Source organism: Aethalodelphis obliquidens, unplaced genomic scaffold (genome assembly GCF_003676395.1).
Source record: "Aethalodelphis obliquidens isolate GAN/ISIS:26980383/991018 unplaced genomic scaffold, ASM367639v1 scaffold13, whole genome shotgun sequence".
Classification (NCBI taxonomy): domain Eukaryota; kingdom Metazoa; phylum Chordata; class Mammalia; order Artiodactyla; family Delphinidae; genus Aethalodelphis; species Aethalodelphis obliquidens.
In genome coordinates, this window is record NW_020837957.1 from 32,554,937 (window position 1) to 32,575,188 (window position 20,252).

Consider the following 20,252-nt stretch of genomic DNA (forward strand, 5'->3'; position numbering starts at 1 on the left):
TGAGTGTTTCTGCCCATGTATAGTAGGGTACTGTAAGAGAGAAAAGAGTCAAATAAGGATATATTTGACTGCTAGCAAACTTAGAGTGAGTAAAGAAAAGGAGCCTAGGACTTGCCACGTTGGAAAATAAAACTATTCTTCACACTTCATCTCTCCTGGAAGGAAAAAGATTTTCCAAGTAAGAAATGACCCTGGGGTAAAGATCACATCAAGAGCATTGCTATATGATACTCTGTTAGGACTTTACAAAGATTTCAATCTGGTCCTAGTAGATTCTTTCAAGTAGACAATATTGATTCTAAGAATCTTTAGGACACTGTGTCACAGCAGCAAGACATATTCAAAATGGAGAGAAGTCTGTCTCAAAAAGACTTATGGATGTAGCTTTGGGGCATGGAGTCGGCCCTTAACAGATCTGAAAAGTTTTTAAGAGAGTTTTGTGGTGACATCACTATGACCTAGGACTAAAAGAGATAATTCAAAATAAAGCGAGAAATAGGGATTCCTAACTTTCTATGGTCAGAAACAGGCTGAAAAGGCTACTCCACTGCCAACATGGACCATCAGTGGTCATTTCTAAACAAAACAAAGCAAAACAAAACTCAGAGGACAGAAGCAAGATCCCAGAAGTTAGGGCCAATAGTGGATAGGAACAATGGATTAGGGAACCACTACTAGAGAGTAGAACTGGATCTTAATTAAGTAAGGGGCCCTGACAACATGTGCCCAACTGAATTTCAAAATTGCAATGGACAAGTGATTGCTATTTTCCTTCCATTTCTTCTCTTCCTGAATGAGAGTATCTGCTGTGGTTCTCATGACCATATCATTTTATGTTGGGTGTATAGCAGATAGACAACTTGTCTTTCTATTTCACAGAACCCTGGATCAAGTGAAGGTGAACCCAAACAGCCTTATATGGGTTAGGACCTGATACAGATCACTAGATCATAGACATTGAGCCCCAAATCATGATTGGATGACATTTTGAGTGTCTTGGAACGGGGTGGATGCATTTTGCACATGGAAGGGATGTGAATTATTGTGACCAGAGGGCAAGTTACAAAGACAGCTGCAATAATCCTTCCATGCTGTATGCATGCCCCTTTGTGATATGACTTTGCTGTTCTTCCCATCAATGAGCAGATGGTATTTACCTACTTCTTGAATACAGCCATGTATATTGTACCTTGTAACTTGCTTTGTCACAGAAAGTACAGTGGAAGTGACAGTGTGTGAATTTTGAGGTCTCAGCAAGGCCTTGCAGCTTCGAGTCTTGCCTTCTTAGAACACTGCTACCTTGTGAACACGCCCAAGTTACTCTCCTTGATGCTGAGATATCAAGAGGCAAGAGAGATTATGAAGAGATGGAGAGAAGGGCCCGGCCATCTCAGCCATTACAGCAACTCTGACCAGACACATGCGTGGGGCCATCTTGCCTGTCCCCAGGCATCCCTCCAACTGACTGCAAATGCATGAATGAGCCCAGCAGACATCATGTGATGCAGAAGAACTTCCCATATGAGCTCAGCCAAACTACCAATGTACATAACTGAGTGAATAAATAATTGTTGTTCCAACTCCTGGGCTACTTATTTAGCTTTCTCAGACTATTACAGTTGATCCTTGAACAATGCAGACTTGAACTGCGTCCACTTGTATGCAGATTTTTTTCAATAATCAAGTACTACAGTACTGTATGGACCCATGGTTGGTCCAATATGCAGATGTGGAACCACAAATACGGAGGGCTGACTATAAAGTTGTAAGCAGATTTTCGACTTTGCAGGGGGTCGGTGCTCCTAACACCTGTGTTGTTCAAGGGTCGGCTGTATTTCATCTAAAAAAATTATACTATGTATCTTATTGTGAAGATTCAATGGATAACTTATGAAAAGTATTTGGCAATATCTATACATTCTAAGTAATTGATAAATGGTAGTTAGTAATGTGTGTAAAAATAATAATCATAACAACGACCTGCAATTTCAAACAACATGTTCAAGATAGTGATATAGAAGCAACTTTGGACAGAGACTGTTGTTGCCCAGGTCAAATTTCTTTTCCCTAGATGGCACTGCCTCGCCATACTTGTTAGCCTTCCTCTACGATATTTATTTACTTGGAAGGAAAAAGAAAAAGAACGCCATATTTTAAAATCAACAATTCATTTATGTTAATAAGTTAGACTAATTTATGTCATGATGTCTCCGAGGGCAGAACTATAAAATATGGATGCAACTTATGAGAAGGCCGATTTGGGGAAATTAAAATGAATACATTTCTAAAACAGATCTTTCTATAGCTATAACAGGCTGCAGTGCCTTAAAAGATCTAGCATGTTCTGTCACTAAAGGCTACATTTCTTCTGTCAGGGCTATTGACACATAATTTGGCCAGATAATTTTTATTTCCCGTCCTAATACTGTACAATACTTATTCCGTTTTCTCAAAAATCCTCTGCATTTTAAAGGCTTAGTTAACAACCTAAATCTTAATATACAATCCATGCATTTAGAAATTCCACTGACATTTTCATTTTTAGACATGTATACATGTACTATAAAAGCAACCTGGATATGAAAATTTTAAATTGGCCTTTTCTCCCTTGATTGAGATCAATACTCAGACCAATCCATTTTTTATGTGTTAACTGTCTGTTCATATGGCTGGAAGAAAAATAAACTCAATATGCTGTTGCCAAGAAATCTATGTATTCATTTACTAATTCATTTATCCAAAGAATATCTATGAAACATTTATCAAACTCTTCCTATACACTAAGCATCGTGCTATGTGGTATAAGATTGTATTTTATGCAAACAGTTACAATCAATACTTTGATGCCAAAGAAATAATGAAGACCCTTAAATATTTCTCAGATTCTAGTTTTCAGTATTTTATGTTGAGAGAGACTCATTATTTGTACACCTACATACCTAATTATTTGATACTTATTAAAACAAAATATATGCATTCAAGACATTTTCTTACTAAAAATAAAGTACAAGTGTACTGTAATAGCTATATATAGCTTATAAATGAAGTGAACTTCTGCTTAGGTCTGAATTTGATTTATGATAGTTAGAAACACTTCTGAGTTTATCTGGGTAGTGATGAAAATATATGCACCCTACAGTTATTCCATATTTGCAGTATATAATATGTGGCTACCTATGAGAAAAAAATTATGATATAATCAGCAAAAACAAAGTGTTTTATCTATTTCTTATCAGTATAATGCAAACACAGGTCAGGAGGTTATTTTATGTGAAATCTAAACAATTTCTAATATTCCCAGTTAAACAGAGCACTACTCTGGTTTGTCAGGACACTTTAGCTTTAATTAAACTTGACAGATTGATTTCTCCCCTAGCTTTTTAAACTTGAACTCAATATATATTTATATTAAAATTTATACTTATATTTTAAATATTTTTATCATGATATTTCAAATATTGTCTTTATAACACACAAACAGAATCTCAAGAAAAGCAAGCTAGGTATTTTGGGACACTCTAGGAAAGTCTGATTTGGGAAGGAAAAATATAGTTAATAAAAGCCACCTTTGATGTTATTTAACACAAAAGCAAACATAGATCTTTTTATATTTGACATTAAAAATCTTATCATTTGCCTCCCTAAAGAAAGCACATACAGCTTTTATACAGACTGCACAGTAAAGAATAATAATATTTCTGTTTACTGAGATAACAACTGGCATTTCACTGTAAGTCAATGGTCTTTCATTGCTACAGCATATTAGACCTCAATCTGGCATCTACAAATGTCGAGTATAAAAAATATATATATAGGATGAAAATCAAAGCATGTTCCAAACTCCCCAAAAAAATAAAAAAAAGGGAAACAAAGTTCACCTAAACATATTTGCTGCAGAAAGCAGTGTAATATTCAGCTGTCAATCTTGAAAAACAATGAGGGAGCCACACTGTCAGTAGGACAGGATAATAAAATCTCCAGCAGATGTTCAGGCAGGGCTCTAATTTTTACTGAACTCCCTTGGCAAGCATTTAATTTCTTTATCATATGCAAGCTCGGCAAATTGTACTTCATCAAAACTGTATTGTGAAATATTAATATTTCATATGATAACAAAACTGCATAGAATAACCTTTGTCATATTAAGAGCATCCAAATTTCAAATGTCAAGACTCTGAATTTTAATACATTTTAAGTAGACTCTTGAAATCGCATACTAAACTGTAATAAGGCTAATCTAAATTGGTATGCTATAATGCCACACAAATGTATAGTACATATAATACTTTAATAGATGTCTTTAGTAAGAGGCTGTGAAAAACATGTGTTTATAATACTGAGTTTTATACTACAATATTTCACCAATAAGAAAGCACAAAACTCATAAGAGAATAATAAATTCACAGAAATTTAATCATTAATTAGAGACAATATAAGAACACAAAACGAAAAGAAGTAGATCTCTATGAAGCAAAATGACTACTTTGCAAAATCAAGTACGGGAAAAAAATCATTTTTGAAAATAGAATTATATAAGCCCAAGTTGGCATTGTTATTTATGTCATTACAATCTGCACAGATACATTTAAAATAGTTTTTGCACAAATATTTTGTTGTACGCACCATCAAAGTAAGTAAAGTGGAGCTTCCTAAAACCCCCGTCATTATATTTTATGTGCCAACTTTAATTTGCATTTGTCCATAACTCTCCTTTTGAACCAGCATCACAGACTTCTGAATTGGTAGATTAAATTCAAATTGGAGTTTCAGAAGGAAGTTAGCTCCCACATTTATTTCTGCTGGTGATCCTAATAAAGGCAACTGCTCTTAGGTTATTGAAAGAGACAGCTTCACAAATCAATGCATGTCACCAACAGAGCAAAGACAGATGTCTCTGATTAATCAGAATTCAATTTTTGTAAGCAAACAGGAAGTTCAAAGCAAACACTTTTTTTCCCCTACAATTCTTCCCTTATACCTGATTAGCCACCTATTTCTGTTTACATATAAAATTTTTTAAATAGCATAACTAAAATAGTCATTAAGTGATATCAGAGACTCAGTTTTTCTCAACGATTAAACATTTGATTATAGCTTCCAAGTAATTCTTAAGGAAGAATTGAAATAAAAACAAATGTATTGTCAGTATTCTACAAGGTTGTAAACAATTGATTAATGATATTCTAAAGCTAAATCCAATATGTTGTTTATTTTTACACTTTGTTTAACCAAAGTATTTCTAAGTATTCAGCCAATTTATGAAGAAACCTCCCTTTAGCTATTTAAACATAAAAATATTTAACCTTTTTTTTCATGCACTAGTTTTCTAACTTTTGAGGATTCTCTAGATATTCTTGATCACACTTACACATAGCATCTTGTAAAGCTGTCAGAATAAAACAGCTGTGATGGTTTAGCCATAATAACGCCAGCTATTGATCCTAGTAAGAGGTGAAAGAAGAGAATGTGCTTAATGGGGCATATTTCTTGCGTATTATTTTCTTTGCCTAAGGATAAGGCTGATTTAAATAATGATACTCTTTTCTCAGTCAGTAGATACACACATTCTTATACATTAATTATTACTAACTACTGGTAAGTACTAAATATATCGATAGGTGTAGCATTTAAAATTTTATCAATAAAGGGCCTAAAAATGTTAAATTTTGCTGCTTTTTTCTAATCCAAAACCGTGTAAGGATGCAACCCTCTACTGCATAAATTATTCCACTTTGAAAACATACACTTCTATGCTTTCTGTACTTTAAAGAATCAATCTGAACTTTAATATGTAGTTTATTTTCTACTAAGTATGTCCACTTGCATTGTGAGTACAAAGTCATAATATCAAATTAAACTCAGGTATTGTATTTGGGGAAAGGTTTCTGTATTTAAAAATTCAAGAAGAATCTTATTCCCAGCACCAGTAATTTACAATAAGTGATTTTTTTTGGCACGGCTTTGATTCCAGGATTATGTGCAAATAAAATTCATTGTCTCTCTAACTTTGAGTTGAGGCATATGTCCTCATTCACATACATCCAGAAATCACAAAACAATTAATAATGCCAACATAAGAATAAGTAAGTTTGTGATTATTAAATGAAATAGACACTCTGTAGTATTTATATTTTTGATGCTTCTTAGACAAAACACAATGAAAACTCTATGCCATTCCCCCTCCATGGGACAGAAGGAATAGAAGGAAATTAAAGACTCATTTGTAATAATAGGTTTTATCCAGTAGTTTAATAATAGTTATTTATAGGTCAGAAAAATCTTTCCATTATAATATTTATGCCCTAATTAAAATACATGATAGATATTTAAACATGACTTCAAAAATAATTTCTTACCTTATCAAGAGAGAAAGTTTTGGTCAGAGCAAAGCCCCATCCAGCTTCAAAAGCTCTACGAATCATTGATGAACTGCTAGTTGGAGTTGCACTGGCAAGACCAAAAGGATTTGTAAACTTCAATCCAGCCATTTCCACACTAATGTCCACCAGATCAATAGGAGTATAAAAGAGGGGTAGTTGAGGCGTGGCAGAAACTGAAGCTCCATATTGTGACTGCGAAAAAACAAATAGCCAATAATTATTCTTGTATCACATCTGATTTTCCCATATAATCTTTTACAAAAATCACTTCAACACAGCATTTAAATTAATATAGATTACATCGGTCTGTTTGGAGTGATGAAAATTAGCAAAAAAGTCAGTTAGCAGAGAAACAAATTCATATAATATCATCTTTTTCTAATTTAAAAAGTAGTTTAGAGAGTACTAATGGAAATAATATCAATTAAATAAACAATAAAACTACACTTAAAACATTCTGAGATTCAAACACAAAAGGGAGTAATTTCAGAATTTATCTCCTTGGTCCCATTAGCCCAACCTTTTTGTACTTAATTTGTGGAAATGTCTTTAGTGCTCAGAGATAAGGGCAACAGCAAGTCAGGAGTCCTAAATTCAATTTCCAGTAACCTCACTCTATTTATGAGATTTTAGGAAAGCCACCTAACACATCCTTTCCTTTTCTTCTTTACCGTTTTCAGTACAGCAGCATGAATGCTGGTTGCCTAATTTCCTACCTCCTAGGGATCCTGGAAAATGCAGGAGATCAAAAGCCACAGGGAGACATCTAATTTGGAAAGTGGGTAATGTATTCATGTGCATGAGGGGACTTTCTTCAGAAACCAAACAGGTACCAAACAGTATAGAAATTTCAACTGTAATCTCTCAAAACTGTAAAACTACCTTTGTTAAATGAACAGTTAAAAGCAACTTTGCATTACTGGAAAGATTCAATCAAAAAACCCTTTACAAAGTGCATGGCCCACTGAAACACAGTAGGTGCTTGCTAAATGTTGTCTCTCTGATTGCAGAGGTTATTGAACATTTCATCAGGTCTTTTGTTTGTAAAATGTCTCTGTCTCTGAGGAGCTTCAAGATGGCGGAAGGGTAAGATGTGGAGATCACCTTCCTCCCCACAAATACATCAGAAATACATCTACATGTGGAACAACTCCTACAGAATACCTACTGAATGCTGGTAAAAGGCCTCACACCTCCCAAAAGGCAAGAAACACCCCACATACCTGGGTAGGGCAAAAGAAAAAACAGAGACAAAAGAATAGGGACGGGACCTGCACCAGTGGGAGGGAGCTGTAAAGGAGGAAAGGTTTCCACACACTAGGAAGCCCCTTTGCGGGTGGAGACAGCAGGTGGCGGAGGGGGAAACAGAACCGCGGAGGAGAACACAGCAACAGGGGTGCAGGGGGCAAAGCGGTGAGATTCCCGCACAGAGGATTGGTGCCGACCGGCACTCACCAGCCCAAGAGGCTTGTCTGCTCACCCGCCGGGGCAGGCGGGGCTGCGAGCTGAGGCTCGGGCTTCGGTCGGAGCGCAGGGAGAGGACTGGGGTTGGCGGTGTGAACACAGCCTGCAGGGGGTTAGTGCGCCACGGCTGGCCGGAAGGGAGTCCAGGGAAGTCTGGACCTTCCGAAGAGGCAAGAGACTTTCTTCCCTCTTTGTTTCCTGGTGCGCAAGGAGAGAGGATTAAGAGCACGGCTTAAAGGAGCCCCAGAGACGGGCGCGAGCCGCGGCTATCAGAGCGTACCCCAAAGACGGGCATGAGACGCTAAGGCCGCTGCTGCCGCTACCAAGAAGCCTGTGTGCGAGCACAGGTCACTATCCACACCTCCCTCCCGGGAGCCTGTGCAGCCCGCCACTGCCAGGGTCCCGTGATCCAAGGACAACTTTCCCGGGAGAACACATGGAGTGCCTCAGGCTGGTGTAACGTTATGCCGGCCTCTGCCGCCACAGGCTCACCCCACATCCGCACCCCTCCCTCCCCCCGGCCTGAGTGAGCCAGAGCCCCCGAAGCAGCTGCTCCTTTAACCCCATCCTGTCTAAGCAAAGAACAGATGCCCACAGGCGACCTACAAGTGGTGGTAGGGGGGCGAATCCAAAGCTGAACCCCGGGAGCTGTGCAAAAAAAGAAGAGAAAGGGAAATCTCTCCCAGCAGCCTCAGGAGCAGCGGATTAAATCTCCACAATCTACTTGATGTACCCTGCGTCTCCGGAATACCTGAATAGACAATGAATCATCCCAAATTGAGGAGGTGGACTTTGGGAGCAATGATATATATATATATTCTTTTTCCCTATTTCTCTTTTCGTGAGGGTGTATGCGTATGTTTCTGTGTGTGATTTTGTCTGTATAGCTTTGCTTTTACCATTTATCCTAGGGTTCTGTCTGTCCACTTTTTTTTTTTGTAATACTTTTCAGCATTTGTTATCATTGGTGATTTTGTTTTTTGGTTTGGTTGTTCTTTCTTTCTTTTTTTAATTACATTAAAATATTTTTTGTAACTATTTTTTGTTTTTTATTATAATATTTTTTTTAAAAAATCTTTTCTTTCTGCCTTTTATTCTGAGCTGTGTGGATGACAGGCTCTTGGTGATCCAGCCAGGCCTCAGGGCTGTGCCTCTGAGGTGGGAGAGCCAAGTTCAGCACATTGGTCCACCAGAGACCTCCCAGCTCCACGTAACATCAAATGGCAAAAATCTCCCAGAGATCTCCATCTCAACACCAAGACCCAGTTCCACTCAACGATCAGCAAGTTACAGTACTGGACACCCTATGCCAAACAACTAGCAAGACAGGAACATAACCCCACCCATTAGCAGAGAGACTGCCTAAAATAATAATAAAGCCATAGACACACCAAAACACACCACCAGACGTGGACCTGCCCACCAGAAAGACAAGATCCAGCCTCATTGACCAGGACACAGGCATTGGTCCCCTCCACCAGGAAGCCTAAACCTACTGAACCAACCTTAGCCACTGGGGGTAGACACCAAAAACAATGGGAACTATGAACCTGCAGCCTGCAAGAAGGAGACGTCAAACACAGTAAGTTAAGCAAAATGAGAAGACAAAGAAACACATAGCAGATGAAGGAGCAAGGTAAAAACCCAGCAGACCTAACAAATGAAGAGGAAATAGGCAGTGTACCTGAAAAAGAATTCAGAATAATGATAGGAAATATGATCCAAAATCTTGGAAATAGAATGGAGAAAATAGAAGAAACGATAACAAGATCTAGAAGAACTAAAGAGCAAACAAACAATCATGAGCAACACAATAAATGAAAGTAAAAATTCTCTAGAAGGGATCAATAGCAGAACAACCGAGGCAGAAAAACGGATAAGTGACCTAGAAGATAAAAGAGTGGAAATAACTACTGCAGAGCAGAATAAAGAAAAAAAAGAAAGAATTGAGGACAGTATCAGAGAACTCTGGGACAATATTAAACAAACCAACATTCGAATTATAGGGGTCCCAGAAGAAGAAGAGAAAAAGAAAGGAACTGAGAAAATATTTGAAGAGATTATAGTCGAAAAATTCCCTAATATGTGAAAGGAAATAGTTAATCAAGTAAGTCCAGGAAGGACAGAGAATCCCATACATGATAATTCCAAGGAGAAGTACACCTTCAAGACACATATTAATCAAACTATCAAAAATTGAATACAAAGAAAAAATATTAAAAGAAGCAAGGGAAAAACAACAAATAACATACAAGGGAATCCCCATAAGGTTAACAGCTGATCTTTCAGCAGAAACGCTGCAAGCCAGAAGGGAGTGGCAGGACCTATTTAAAGTGATGAAAGGGAAAAACCTACAACCAAGATTACTCTATCCAACAAGGATCTCATTCAAAGTTGATGGAGAAATTAAAAACCTTACAGACAAGGAAAAGATAAGAGAATTCAGCACAACCAAGCCAGTTTTAAAACAAATGCTAAAGGAACTTCTCCAAGCAGGAAACACAAGAGAAGGAAAAGACCTACAATAACAAACCCAAAACAAGAAGAAAATGGTAACAGGAACATACATATCAATAATTACCTTAAATGTAAATGGATTAAATGCTCTAACCAAAACACATAGACTGGCTGAAGAGATACAAAAACCAGAGCCGTATATACGCTGTCTACAAGAGACCCACTTCAGGCCTAGGGACACATACAAAGTGAGGGCATGGAAAAAGATATTCCATGCAAATGGAAATCAAAACAAAGCTGGAGTAGCAATTCTAATATCAGACAAAATAGACTTTAAAATAAAGACTATTAGAAGAGACAAAGAAGGACACTACATAATGATCAAGGGATCGATCCAAGAAGAAGGTATAAGAATTGTAAATATTTATGCACCCAACATAGGAGCACCTCAATACATAAGGCAAACACTAACAGCCATGAAAGGGGAAATCGACAGTAACACAATCATAGTAGGGGACTTTAACACCCCACTTTCACCAATGGACAGACCATCCAAAAAGAAAATAAATAAGGAAACACAAGCTTTAAATGCTACATTAAACAAGATAGACTGAATTGATATTTATAGGACATTCCATCCAAAAAAAACAATACACTTTCTTCTCAAGTCCTCATGGAACATTCTCCAGGATAGATCATATCCTGGGTCACAAATCAAGCCTTGTTAAATTTAAGAAAATTGAAATTGTATCAAATATCTTTTCTGACCACAACGCTATGAGACTAGATATCAATTACAGGAAAAATCTGGAAAAAATACAAACACAGGGAGGCTAAACAATACACTACTTAATAACCAAGAAATCACTGAAGAAATCAAAGAGGAAATCAAAAAATACCTAGAAACAAATGACAATGAAAACAGCACGACTCAAAACCTGTGGGATGCAGCAAAAGCAGTTCTAATAGGGAAGTCTATAGCAATACAATCCTACCTTAAGAAACAAGAAACATCTCAAATAGACAACCTAGCCTTACACCTAAAGCAATTAGAGAAAGAAGAACAAAAAAACTCCAAAATTAGCAAAAGGGAAGAAATCATCAAGACTAGATCAGAAATAAATGAAAAAGAAATGAAGGAAACGATAGCAAAAATCAATAAAACTAAAAGATGATTTTTTGAGAAGATAAACAAAACTGATAAACCATTAGCCAGACTCATCAAGAAAAAAATGGAGAAGACTCAAATCAACAGAATTAGAAATGAAAAAGGAGAAGTAACAACTGACACTGCAGAAATACAAAGAATCATGAGAGATTACTACAAGCAACTATATGCCAATAAAATGGACAACCTGGAAGAAATTGGACAAATTCTTAGAAAAGCACAACCTTCTGAGACTGAACCAGGAAGAAGTAGAAAATATAAACAGACCAATCACAAGCACTGAAATTGAAACTGTGATTAAAAATCTTCCAACAAACAAAAACCTAGGATCAGATGGCTTCACAGGCAAATTCTATCAAACCTTTAGAGAAGAGCTAACACCTATCCTTCTCAAACTTTTCCAAAATATAGCAGAGGGAGTAACACTCCCAAACTCATTCTATGAGGCCACCATCACCCTGATACCAAAACCAGACAAAGATGTCACAAAACAACAAAACTACAGACCAGTATCATTGATGAACTTAGATGCAAAAATCCTCAACAAAATACTAGCAAACAGAATCCAACAGCACATTAAAAGGACCATACACTATGATAAAGTGGGGTTCATCCCAGGAATGCAAAGATTCTTCAATATACGGAAATCAATCAATGTGATACACCATCTTAACAAATTGAAGGAGAAAAAACATATGATCATCTCAATAGATGCAGAGAAAGCTTTCGACAAAATTCAACACCGATTTATGACAAAAAACCTCCAGAAAGTAGGCATAGAGTGAACATATCTCAACATAATAAAGGCCATATATGACAAACCCACAGCCAACATCATCCTCAAAGGTGAAAAACTGAAACTATTTCCACTTAGTTCAGGAAGAAGACAAGGTTGCCCACTCTCACCACTATTATTCAACATAGTTTTGGAAGTTTTAGCCACAGCAATCAGAGACGAAAAAGAAATAAGAGGAATCCAAATTGGAAAAGAAAATAAAGCTGTCACTGTTTGCAGATGACATGATAATATACATACAGAATCCTAAAGATGCTACCAGAAAACTACTAGAGATATAATCAGTGAATTTGGTAAAGTAGCAGGATACAAAATTAATGCACAGAAATCTCTTGCATTCCTATACACTAATGATGAAAAATCTGAAAGAGAAATTTAGGAAACACTACCATTTACAATTGCAGTAAAAAGAATAAAATACCTAGGACTAAACCTACCTAAAGAGACAAAAGACCTGTATGCAGAAAATTATAAGACACTGATGAAAGAAATTAAAGATGATACAAATAGATGGCGAGATATACCATGTTCTTGGATTGGAAGAATCAACATTGTGAAAATGACTCTACTAACCAAAGCAATCTACAGATTCAATGCAATCCCTATCAAACTACCACTGGCATTTTTCATAGAACTAGAACAAAAAATTTCACAATTTGTATGGAAACACAAAAGACCCTGAATAGAAAAAGCAATCTTGAGAATGAAAAACGGAGCTGGAGGAATCAGGCTCCCTGATTTCAGACTACACTACAAAGCTACAGTAATCAAGACAGTATGGTACTAGCACAAAAACAGAAATATAGATCCATGGAACAGGATAGAAAGCTCAGGGATAAACCCACGCACATATAGTCACCTTATCTTTGATAAAGGAGGCAAGAATATAGAATGGAGAAAAGACATCCTCTTCTAAAAGTGCTGCTGGGAAAACTGGACAGGTACATGTAAAAATAAAGAAATTAGACACTCCCTAACAGCATACACAAAAATAAACTCAAAATGGATTAAGGACCTATATGTAAGGCCAGAAACTATCAAACTCTTAGAGGAAAACATAGGCAGAACACTCTATGACATAAATCACAGCAAGATCCTTTTTGACCCACCTCCTAGAGAAATGGAAATAAAAATAAACAAATGGGACCTAATGAAACTTAAAAGCTTTTACACAGCAAAGGAAACCATAAACAAGATGAAAAGACAACCCTCAGAATGGGAGAAAATATTAGCAATTGAAGCAACTGACAACAGATTAATCTCCAAAATTTACAAGCAGCTCATACAGCTCAATATCAAAAAACAAACAACCCAATCCAAAAATGGGCAGAAGACCTAAATAGATATTTCTCCAGCAAAGATATACACATTGCCAACAAACACATGAAAGAATGCTCAACATCATTAATCATTAGAGAAATGCAAATCAAAACTACAATGCGATATCATCTCACACTGGTCAGAATGGCTCTCATGAAAAAATCTACAAACAATTAATGCTGGAGAGGGTGTGGAGAAAAGGGAACCCTGATACACTGTTGGTGGGAATGTAAATTGATACAGCCACTATGGAGAACAGCATGGAGGTTCCTTAAAAAACTAAAAATAGAACTACCATATGACCCAGCAATCCCACTACTGCGCGTATACCCTGAGAAAACCATAATTCAAAAAGATTCATGTACCACAAGGTTCATTGCAGCTCTGTTTACAATAGCCAGGACTTGGAAGCAACCTAAGTGTCCATCGACAGATGAATGGATAAAGAAGATGTGGCACGTATATACAATGGAATATTACTCAGCCATAAAAAGAAACAAAATTGAGTTATTTTGAGGTGGATGGACCTAGAGTCTGTCATACAGAGTGAAGTAAGTCAAGAAAGAGAAAAACAAATACCGCATGCTAACACATATATATGGAATCTAAAAAAAAATGGTCATGAAGAACCTAGGGGCAAGACGGGAATAACGATGCAGACCTACTAGAGGATGGACTTGAGGACATGGGGAGGGGCAAGGGTAAGCTGGGACAAAGTGACAGAGTGGTAGTGTATATATAGACATATATACACTACCAAATGTAAAATAGATAGCTTGTGGGAAGCAGTCGCATAGCACAGGGAGATCAGCTCATTGCTTTGTAACCAGCTAGAGGGGTGGGCTAGGCAGTGTGGGAGGGAGGGAGACGCAAGAGGGCAGAGATATGGGGATATATGTATATGTATAACTGATTCACTTCGTTATAAAGCAGAAACTAACACACCATTGTAAAGCAATTAGACTCCAATAAAAATGTAAAAAAAAAAAAGTATCTGTCTCTCTCTTTCTCTTCCTCCTTCCCTTTCTCTCTGTTTATCTCTGAAAGACAAATAATACTGGCAAATATAAAGAGGATGAATTTTCTCAGCCAAAGTGGTTACTGAATGGACAGGTCTAGTTAATTGTAAGTTAGAACTCTTTTCTCTTGTGAATCATCACTCAAAAGTTGTTTGAGCAGAACTTTAATTTTACAGGAATGTGTCTTATGTAGATAAAGATTGCCATGACCTGCATAAAAATTATTTCTAGACCGCCACCATTTATAATGCAAAGTTAAGTTCACGTAATATGTAAAAAGGCATCAAACTTGTCAATTGAAAGACTAATGTGTCTCTGGTGCCTGCAAAGAGGTACCTGATGGCATCTAGCCTTCAGCTGTGGCAGGCATCTTCTGCCAACAATGTTCTGGGTTTCAAGGGACATTTCTGAATGTTGTGCAGTCCTATTGTGAGCATAATGTCTTCTGTTCTCACGTGGATGGCAATACTATTAAAAGGATTATTAGCAAAGACAAAAGTTATAATGTATAATATAAGGAAGTGAGGGATAATCAGAGTCATGTTAATTTGAGGTGTGTGTCTGTCTTTGTCTGTGTGAGTATGTACAGGGATAGGTGAGGAAATAAACATCTTCAGTGAGATTTTTTTAGCTCTGAATAATCATAATTTAAATTGAATCAAGGAACTTCAAGGTTAGACTATGGAAGAATTTCCTGACACCACAATTTGGTTAACACCAGGGAAATTTTAGAAGCCCCTTCCATGTTTGAGGAGCCTTAGAAACTTTGGGCAATCTTTGATCTGATGATGATAGCAGAAATACTTATGTTTCCATGTTCATTATTAGGTGAGGTGAATGACTCCACATTTTCTCCTTTTTTCATGGCTTTGTACTGAAATAACTAATCTCTTCAATCTCACAGATGAATTTTAGTTTTTCAATAATTACAGCTATATAGCATTAGACAATAGCTCAAGGACGTAGATATATATGTGTAGTTTAACTTGCATTTCTTAATTTACGTAGTTTTAAATACATAAAGCATTGCTTTGGAATTCTTAAGAAGGCTGCTGCCTTAATATTTAGAAAGGGAATGATGTGGCCAAACTCTGCAAGATTTTCCTTAAGCTTCAAAACAAAATCGAAAAGCAAACAACAAAACAAATAACAAAAAAATCAATAAACACACAAATGTCAAATGAGCAGTATACTTTCTTATAAAAATGTATATTTTATTTCATTGACAAAACTACTACTGATGTATATGCAGATATGACATAACCTAAAATCTTTAGTTGTAATAGGCAGTCTTTTTTCATATTGTACATACAGGGCTATTTTTTTGTTTTGTCTTTGTGCCTTTTTACCACAGTGTGGTGCTACAGCAAACCAGTCTGGTCAACCTCACACTATACTCAAGCCTTAATGTACGCTTCATTTTCTGAAATTTAAAAGCTTGTTCCCCTCTGCACCCTTGCTCAGGGAACTTAAGCATCTCAGATTTCAGCTCTCACCACAAGGCTAGTTCCTCCCAAATCCAAATTGCAACCTCCAAATTCAGATTTCCAAGAGACTTCAAGACCTTTGGATGTGGATGCTTTGTCATTAATTCAAACTCAACTCCTTCAAAATGTACCTCATAGTACATTCCCTTCTAAAGAATATGTTATTCAGATTTTCAATTTCAGACTGTATTATTTTTCCAGTCATCTGATAGTGTTAGTAAGCAATGAATGTAAGAAACAACCTAGATGTTGAATAATGAGGACTAGCTCCCCAATGATGCAACTGTACAAAGAATGTTATACTGGTGTCAGGAATGACACAGAAAAAAAGAATGTATTGACATAGAAGAGTGATTATCCTGTAATAAGTGAAAAAATTAGTGATGAACAAAACAGACAAGGTCTCTGGAGCTTACATACAGAAAAATGTAAATAAAACTACCCACCAACCAACTGAACACAAAATTAAAACCACAGATCATTCATCACACTGTCACTTGTCTCCATGCATTATCTTAGGTATTCCGACTAGCCTGAAATATAACCTAACACTTTCTTCACCCATCAAGCTCCTAATCATCCTTCCAAACTCAACTCATTCATGCAAGAATATGCTTCCTGGGGCATTTCCTTAATAGACTTCATATAGTTGTCTAAAGTAGCTGACTCTTTTCTTTGATATTTTATCATTTAAAATATGGCTGTACCTCAGTAGTCATCATACTGTGCAGTACATGTTGATTTTCTCTTCAAACAGAGCATAAGCTCCTTGAAGGCAGAGACTATAACCTATTCAAATTAGTATCTCCATTAGAATTTGAAATATTTGCAAAATATATGTTTAGATTACATTATATCATATTATATATAAAATACTTACTCTTAAAGGCAAATCTGCCCCTTGTAGAGACAAAGATAAATAAAATCGCTTTCCCATAAGGCAACTCTCATCATTTATATCTTTATAATTATTTTTAATACACAATGCTTTTCGACATTCTCATTGTCCTTTGTTGGATATCTCATTTACCTTCTATTTTCTGAAACTGAGGAGTCTGCTAAAGTAGTTAAAAGGGTTAAATACAGGAACTTGAATTTTAAAAAATTTCCCCCTTCTCTCCACTCTCTAATTCAGGAATCAACTTATAATCTGGACATCACCACAATCTCTCTGGTTGTTCAAAATGCACTTAATAGAAACAAAAAGAAAACTACAGAATCAAAAGAGACTGAAGTGATAAAGAACTGAGATCAGGATGGAGGGCAAGGGTAAAAATAGAGATTAAGGAAAAACTAAATATTCAGCAGATTTTTAGAGAGTAAAAATAAAAAGTAACACTTCTTTTATAAAAGCCATTGTCAGCCACATGAGATATTGAGAATGAGAGAGATGTCTAAAGATGACTTTTGTAAAAATTTCCTTTTTCCCCCTCAGATTTTTTAGGGGAGACTGAGAAAAGATTTTAGTTACTTACAATTCAATCTAAAAAAAATAACTCGATGACATGCATAGACCATGAGAGTTCCCAAATTTATATGAGTTACACTTAAATGTTCTCATTTCATTTCCATCTACAAAATCCTTCAAGGAGCTTCACTACCTGCAGAATACAGCATAATCTCTTCAGCACTATATAACCCCAGTTGTGATCTGGGCTCTTCCCTTTCCCTACACTTTCTAATCACATCTTTCACCCTTTCTAATCTCATCTACTACCATTCCCTCACAACATCTTATACTTCAGTTTATTAAACCACTTACAATTTCTCAAACAAAACAATGTCATTAATGCATCTATGCATTATGACTTTTTATTTTTCCTAAAATGTTACCTCCTGCCTGGCTTTTCTGCTCTGAAAATTCCAACTAATCCTGCAAGAGTCAGTCTTGCTGTCATCTCCACCAGGAAACTTCCCCAGCTATCCACAAGCTCACCTGTTCCCTTATCATACTCTGTACTTGGTTGCTTACATGTATGTGTCTCCCATCTAATTTACTTCCAGCACCAAGCATAAGACTTAACAGAAAGATGCTTACAATATTTGTTGAATGCATCAGACTACTGTCCATGGGTACTTAGCCTCTTTTTTACATCAGTTCCCATAAGATGATAATCAGTTTAGATGAAATAATCATTAACTGTATTCCAGATATTTAAAAAGTCCAATATTCTATTATTTTAATGTAGAGTAACATTCGACTCTTACCTCTGGAAGACTACTGAATTTATTAGCAAAGCCTCTCAAAAGAGCCATCTAGTAGGAATGGTAAATAACTGTTCTAGGCAATCAAGTTCCTTATGTAAATACAGGCATTCTATAATTCAGTCACACAAAGTGACGTAAAAATTCACCTCACAATTTTGCTAGGATCCAGCTTAAAATAACACATTTTTAGGCCCTCCATGACTTTTAACTTCCAGATTCAAATGGACTCCTTTGGTTCCAGGTAACAGAAACTAGGTTCAGAAGATTATTATGAGGGTATAGAAGTATCTCATGTAACAGCAGGAAAACAGCAAGGCATCCAGGAAGAGCTGGGAATCCTCATGGAAAGCCATAGGATCTGTCTCTTGCTCTCTCTTCTGTGTGCATCTAGGTTTATTCTGTCTCTGCAAATTGACTTCCTCTGCTTCATTATCCAGAATGGTTGATATTTTATAGGTCTAGCCCAGACATTTTTAACTCTACATTTTAAAACATTTGGAGAGTTTTTTAAAAATTCTGATATCTTGGCAAGAGAGACTCCATGCTAATTACATCAGAATTGCTCTGAGTAGGACTCAAGCACTGTAATTTTTAAAAATCTCTCCAGGAGACTGCACTGTGCATCCAAGCTTGAAAATCATTTCTTTAGCCGTATTAATGCTTCTCCTAATTCTTATTCTCAAGTGAGACATTCAAGTTTAGCCACCATCATCTTAAATGTCTAAATTTTTCATATAAGCTGGGCACATACTCTAAAAAGTGCTTAACTGCTTAAAAGGCATTAGTTCTGACAACCATCAATACATTTTCCAAATATTAAGGCCCACTGTAAAAATAGGTCACTTACTTTATTCTCAAAATGAACAAGATACTTGTCTATTTGCAAATAATACTTATGCTGGGCCCAGTGATAAGTGTTTTGTACTTATTCTCTCTTTTTGATCACAACTCTTCAAGTTAGGCACCATTCTCCTATTGAAGATGAGAAAAGTGAGGTTCAAAGAAAGTAAATTACTTGTCCAAAGATAAGCAGCTAATATGTGGTAGAGCAAGATCTGAATTCAGAGCTTTCCCTTACTACATTATATCAAGTTGCCCCTATTTACATAAACATTGTTTTTCTAAAGTATTAATGCCCTCAAAATAGGAAACTGACTTAAAAATTATTCATGATGGTTTGATTAAACACACACACACACACATGTACACATGCACTTTAAAATCTATTATCAAAAATGAAAAGTAGGGCTTCCCTGGTGGTGCAGTGGTTAAGAATCTGCCTGCCAACGCAGGGGAGATGGGTTTGAGCCCTGGTCCGGGAAGATCTCACATGCCGCAGAGCAACTAAGCCCGTGCTTACTACAACCACTGAACCTGCGCTTTAGAGCCTGCGAGTCACAACTACTGAGCCCACATGCCACAACTACTGAAGCCCATGTGCCTGGAGCCCGTGTGCCTGGAGCCCATGCTCCACAACAAGAGAAGCCACCACAATGGGAACCCCACGCACCGCCACAAAGAGTAGCCCCCACTCACGGCAACTAGAGAAAGCCTGTGCACAACAACGAAGACCCAACGCAGCCAAAAATAAAATAAATAAATTAATTAATTAAAAAAAAAAAAACCACTGGCAAACAGACTCTTTTACCTAAGGTCCAAATTAAAAAAAAAAAAAAGAAAGAAAAATATATACCAGTCAGATATTAACAAGATAATCAATCATAATGCCTTTCATTTGAGAATAGAAATAAAAACAAGTACAATGCTACACTACAATGACCTATTATTTTATTATTACTCTTTATCACTGGTATTCTTCTATTATACCTGGCTGGGTCATGGAATCACAGACAGAGAAATTTTCATATATAATTGTTATTCTGTTGAGGGAAAAGCAAATCACATCATAATTATGTATCCCAATTTCACTTTTTCCCTAATTTGCTTTAGTAG

General features: G+C 36.5%; 1 protein-coding gene across 1 annotated transcript in view; it reads right to left on the reverse strand.

Moving 5' to 3' along the window:
* Positions 1-20,252, reverse strand: part of DPYD (dihydropyrimidine dehydrogenase) — an 811,158-nt gene that overhangs the window by 383,140 nt on the left and 407,766 nt on the right. Inside the window, exon 13 of the mRNA XM_027114432.1 lies at positions 6,357-6,572. Within this exon, the coding sequence (XP_026970233.1) occupies positions 6,357-6,572 (216 nt within the window). The remainder of the gene's footprint in view (positions 1-6,356; positions 6,573-20,252) is intronic.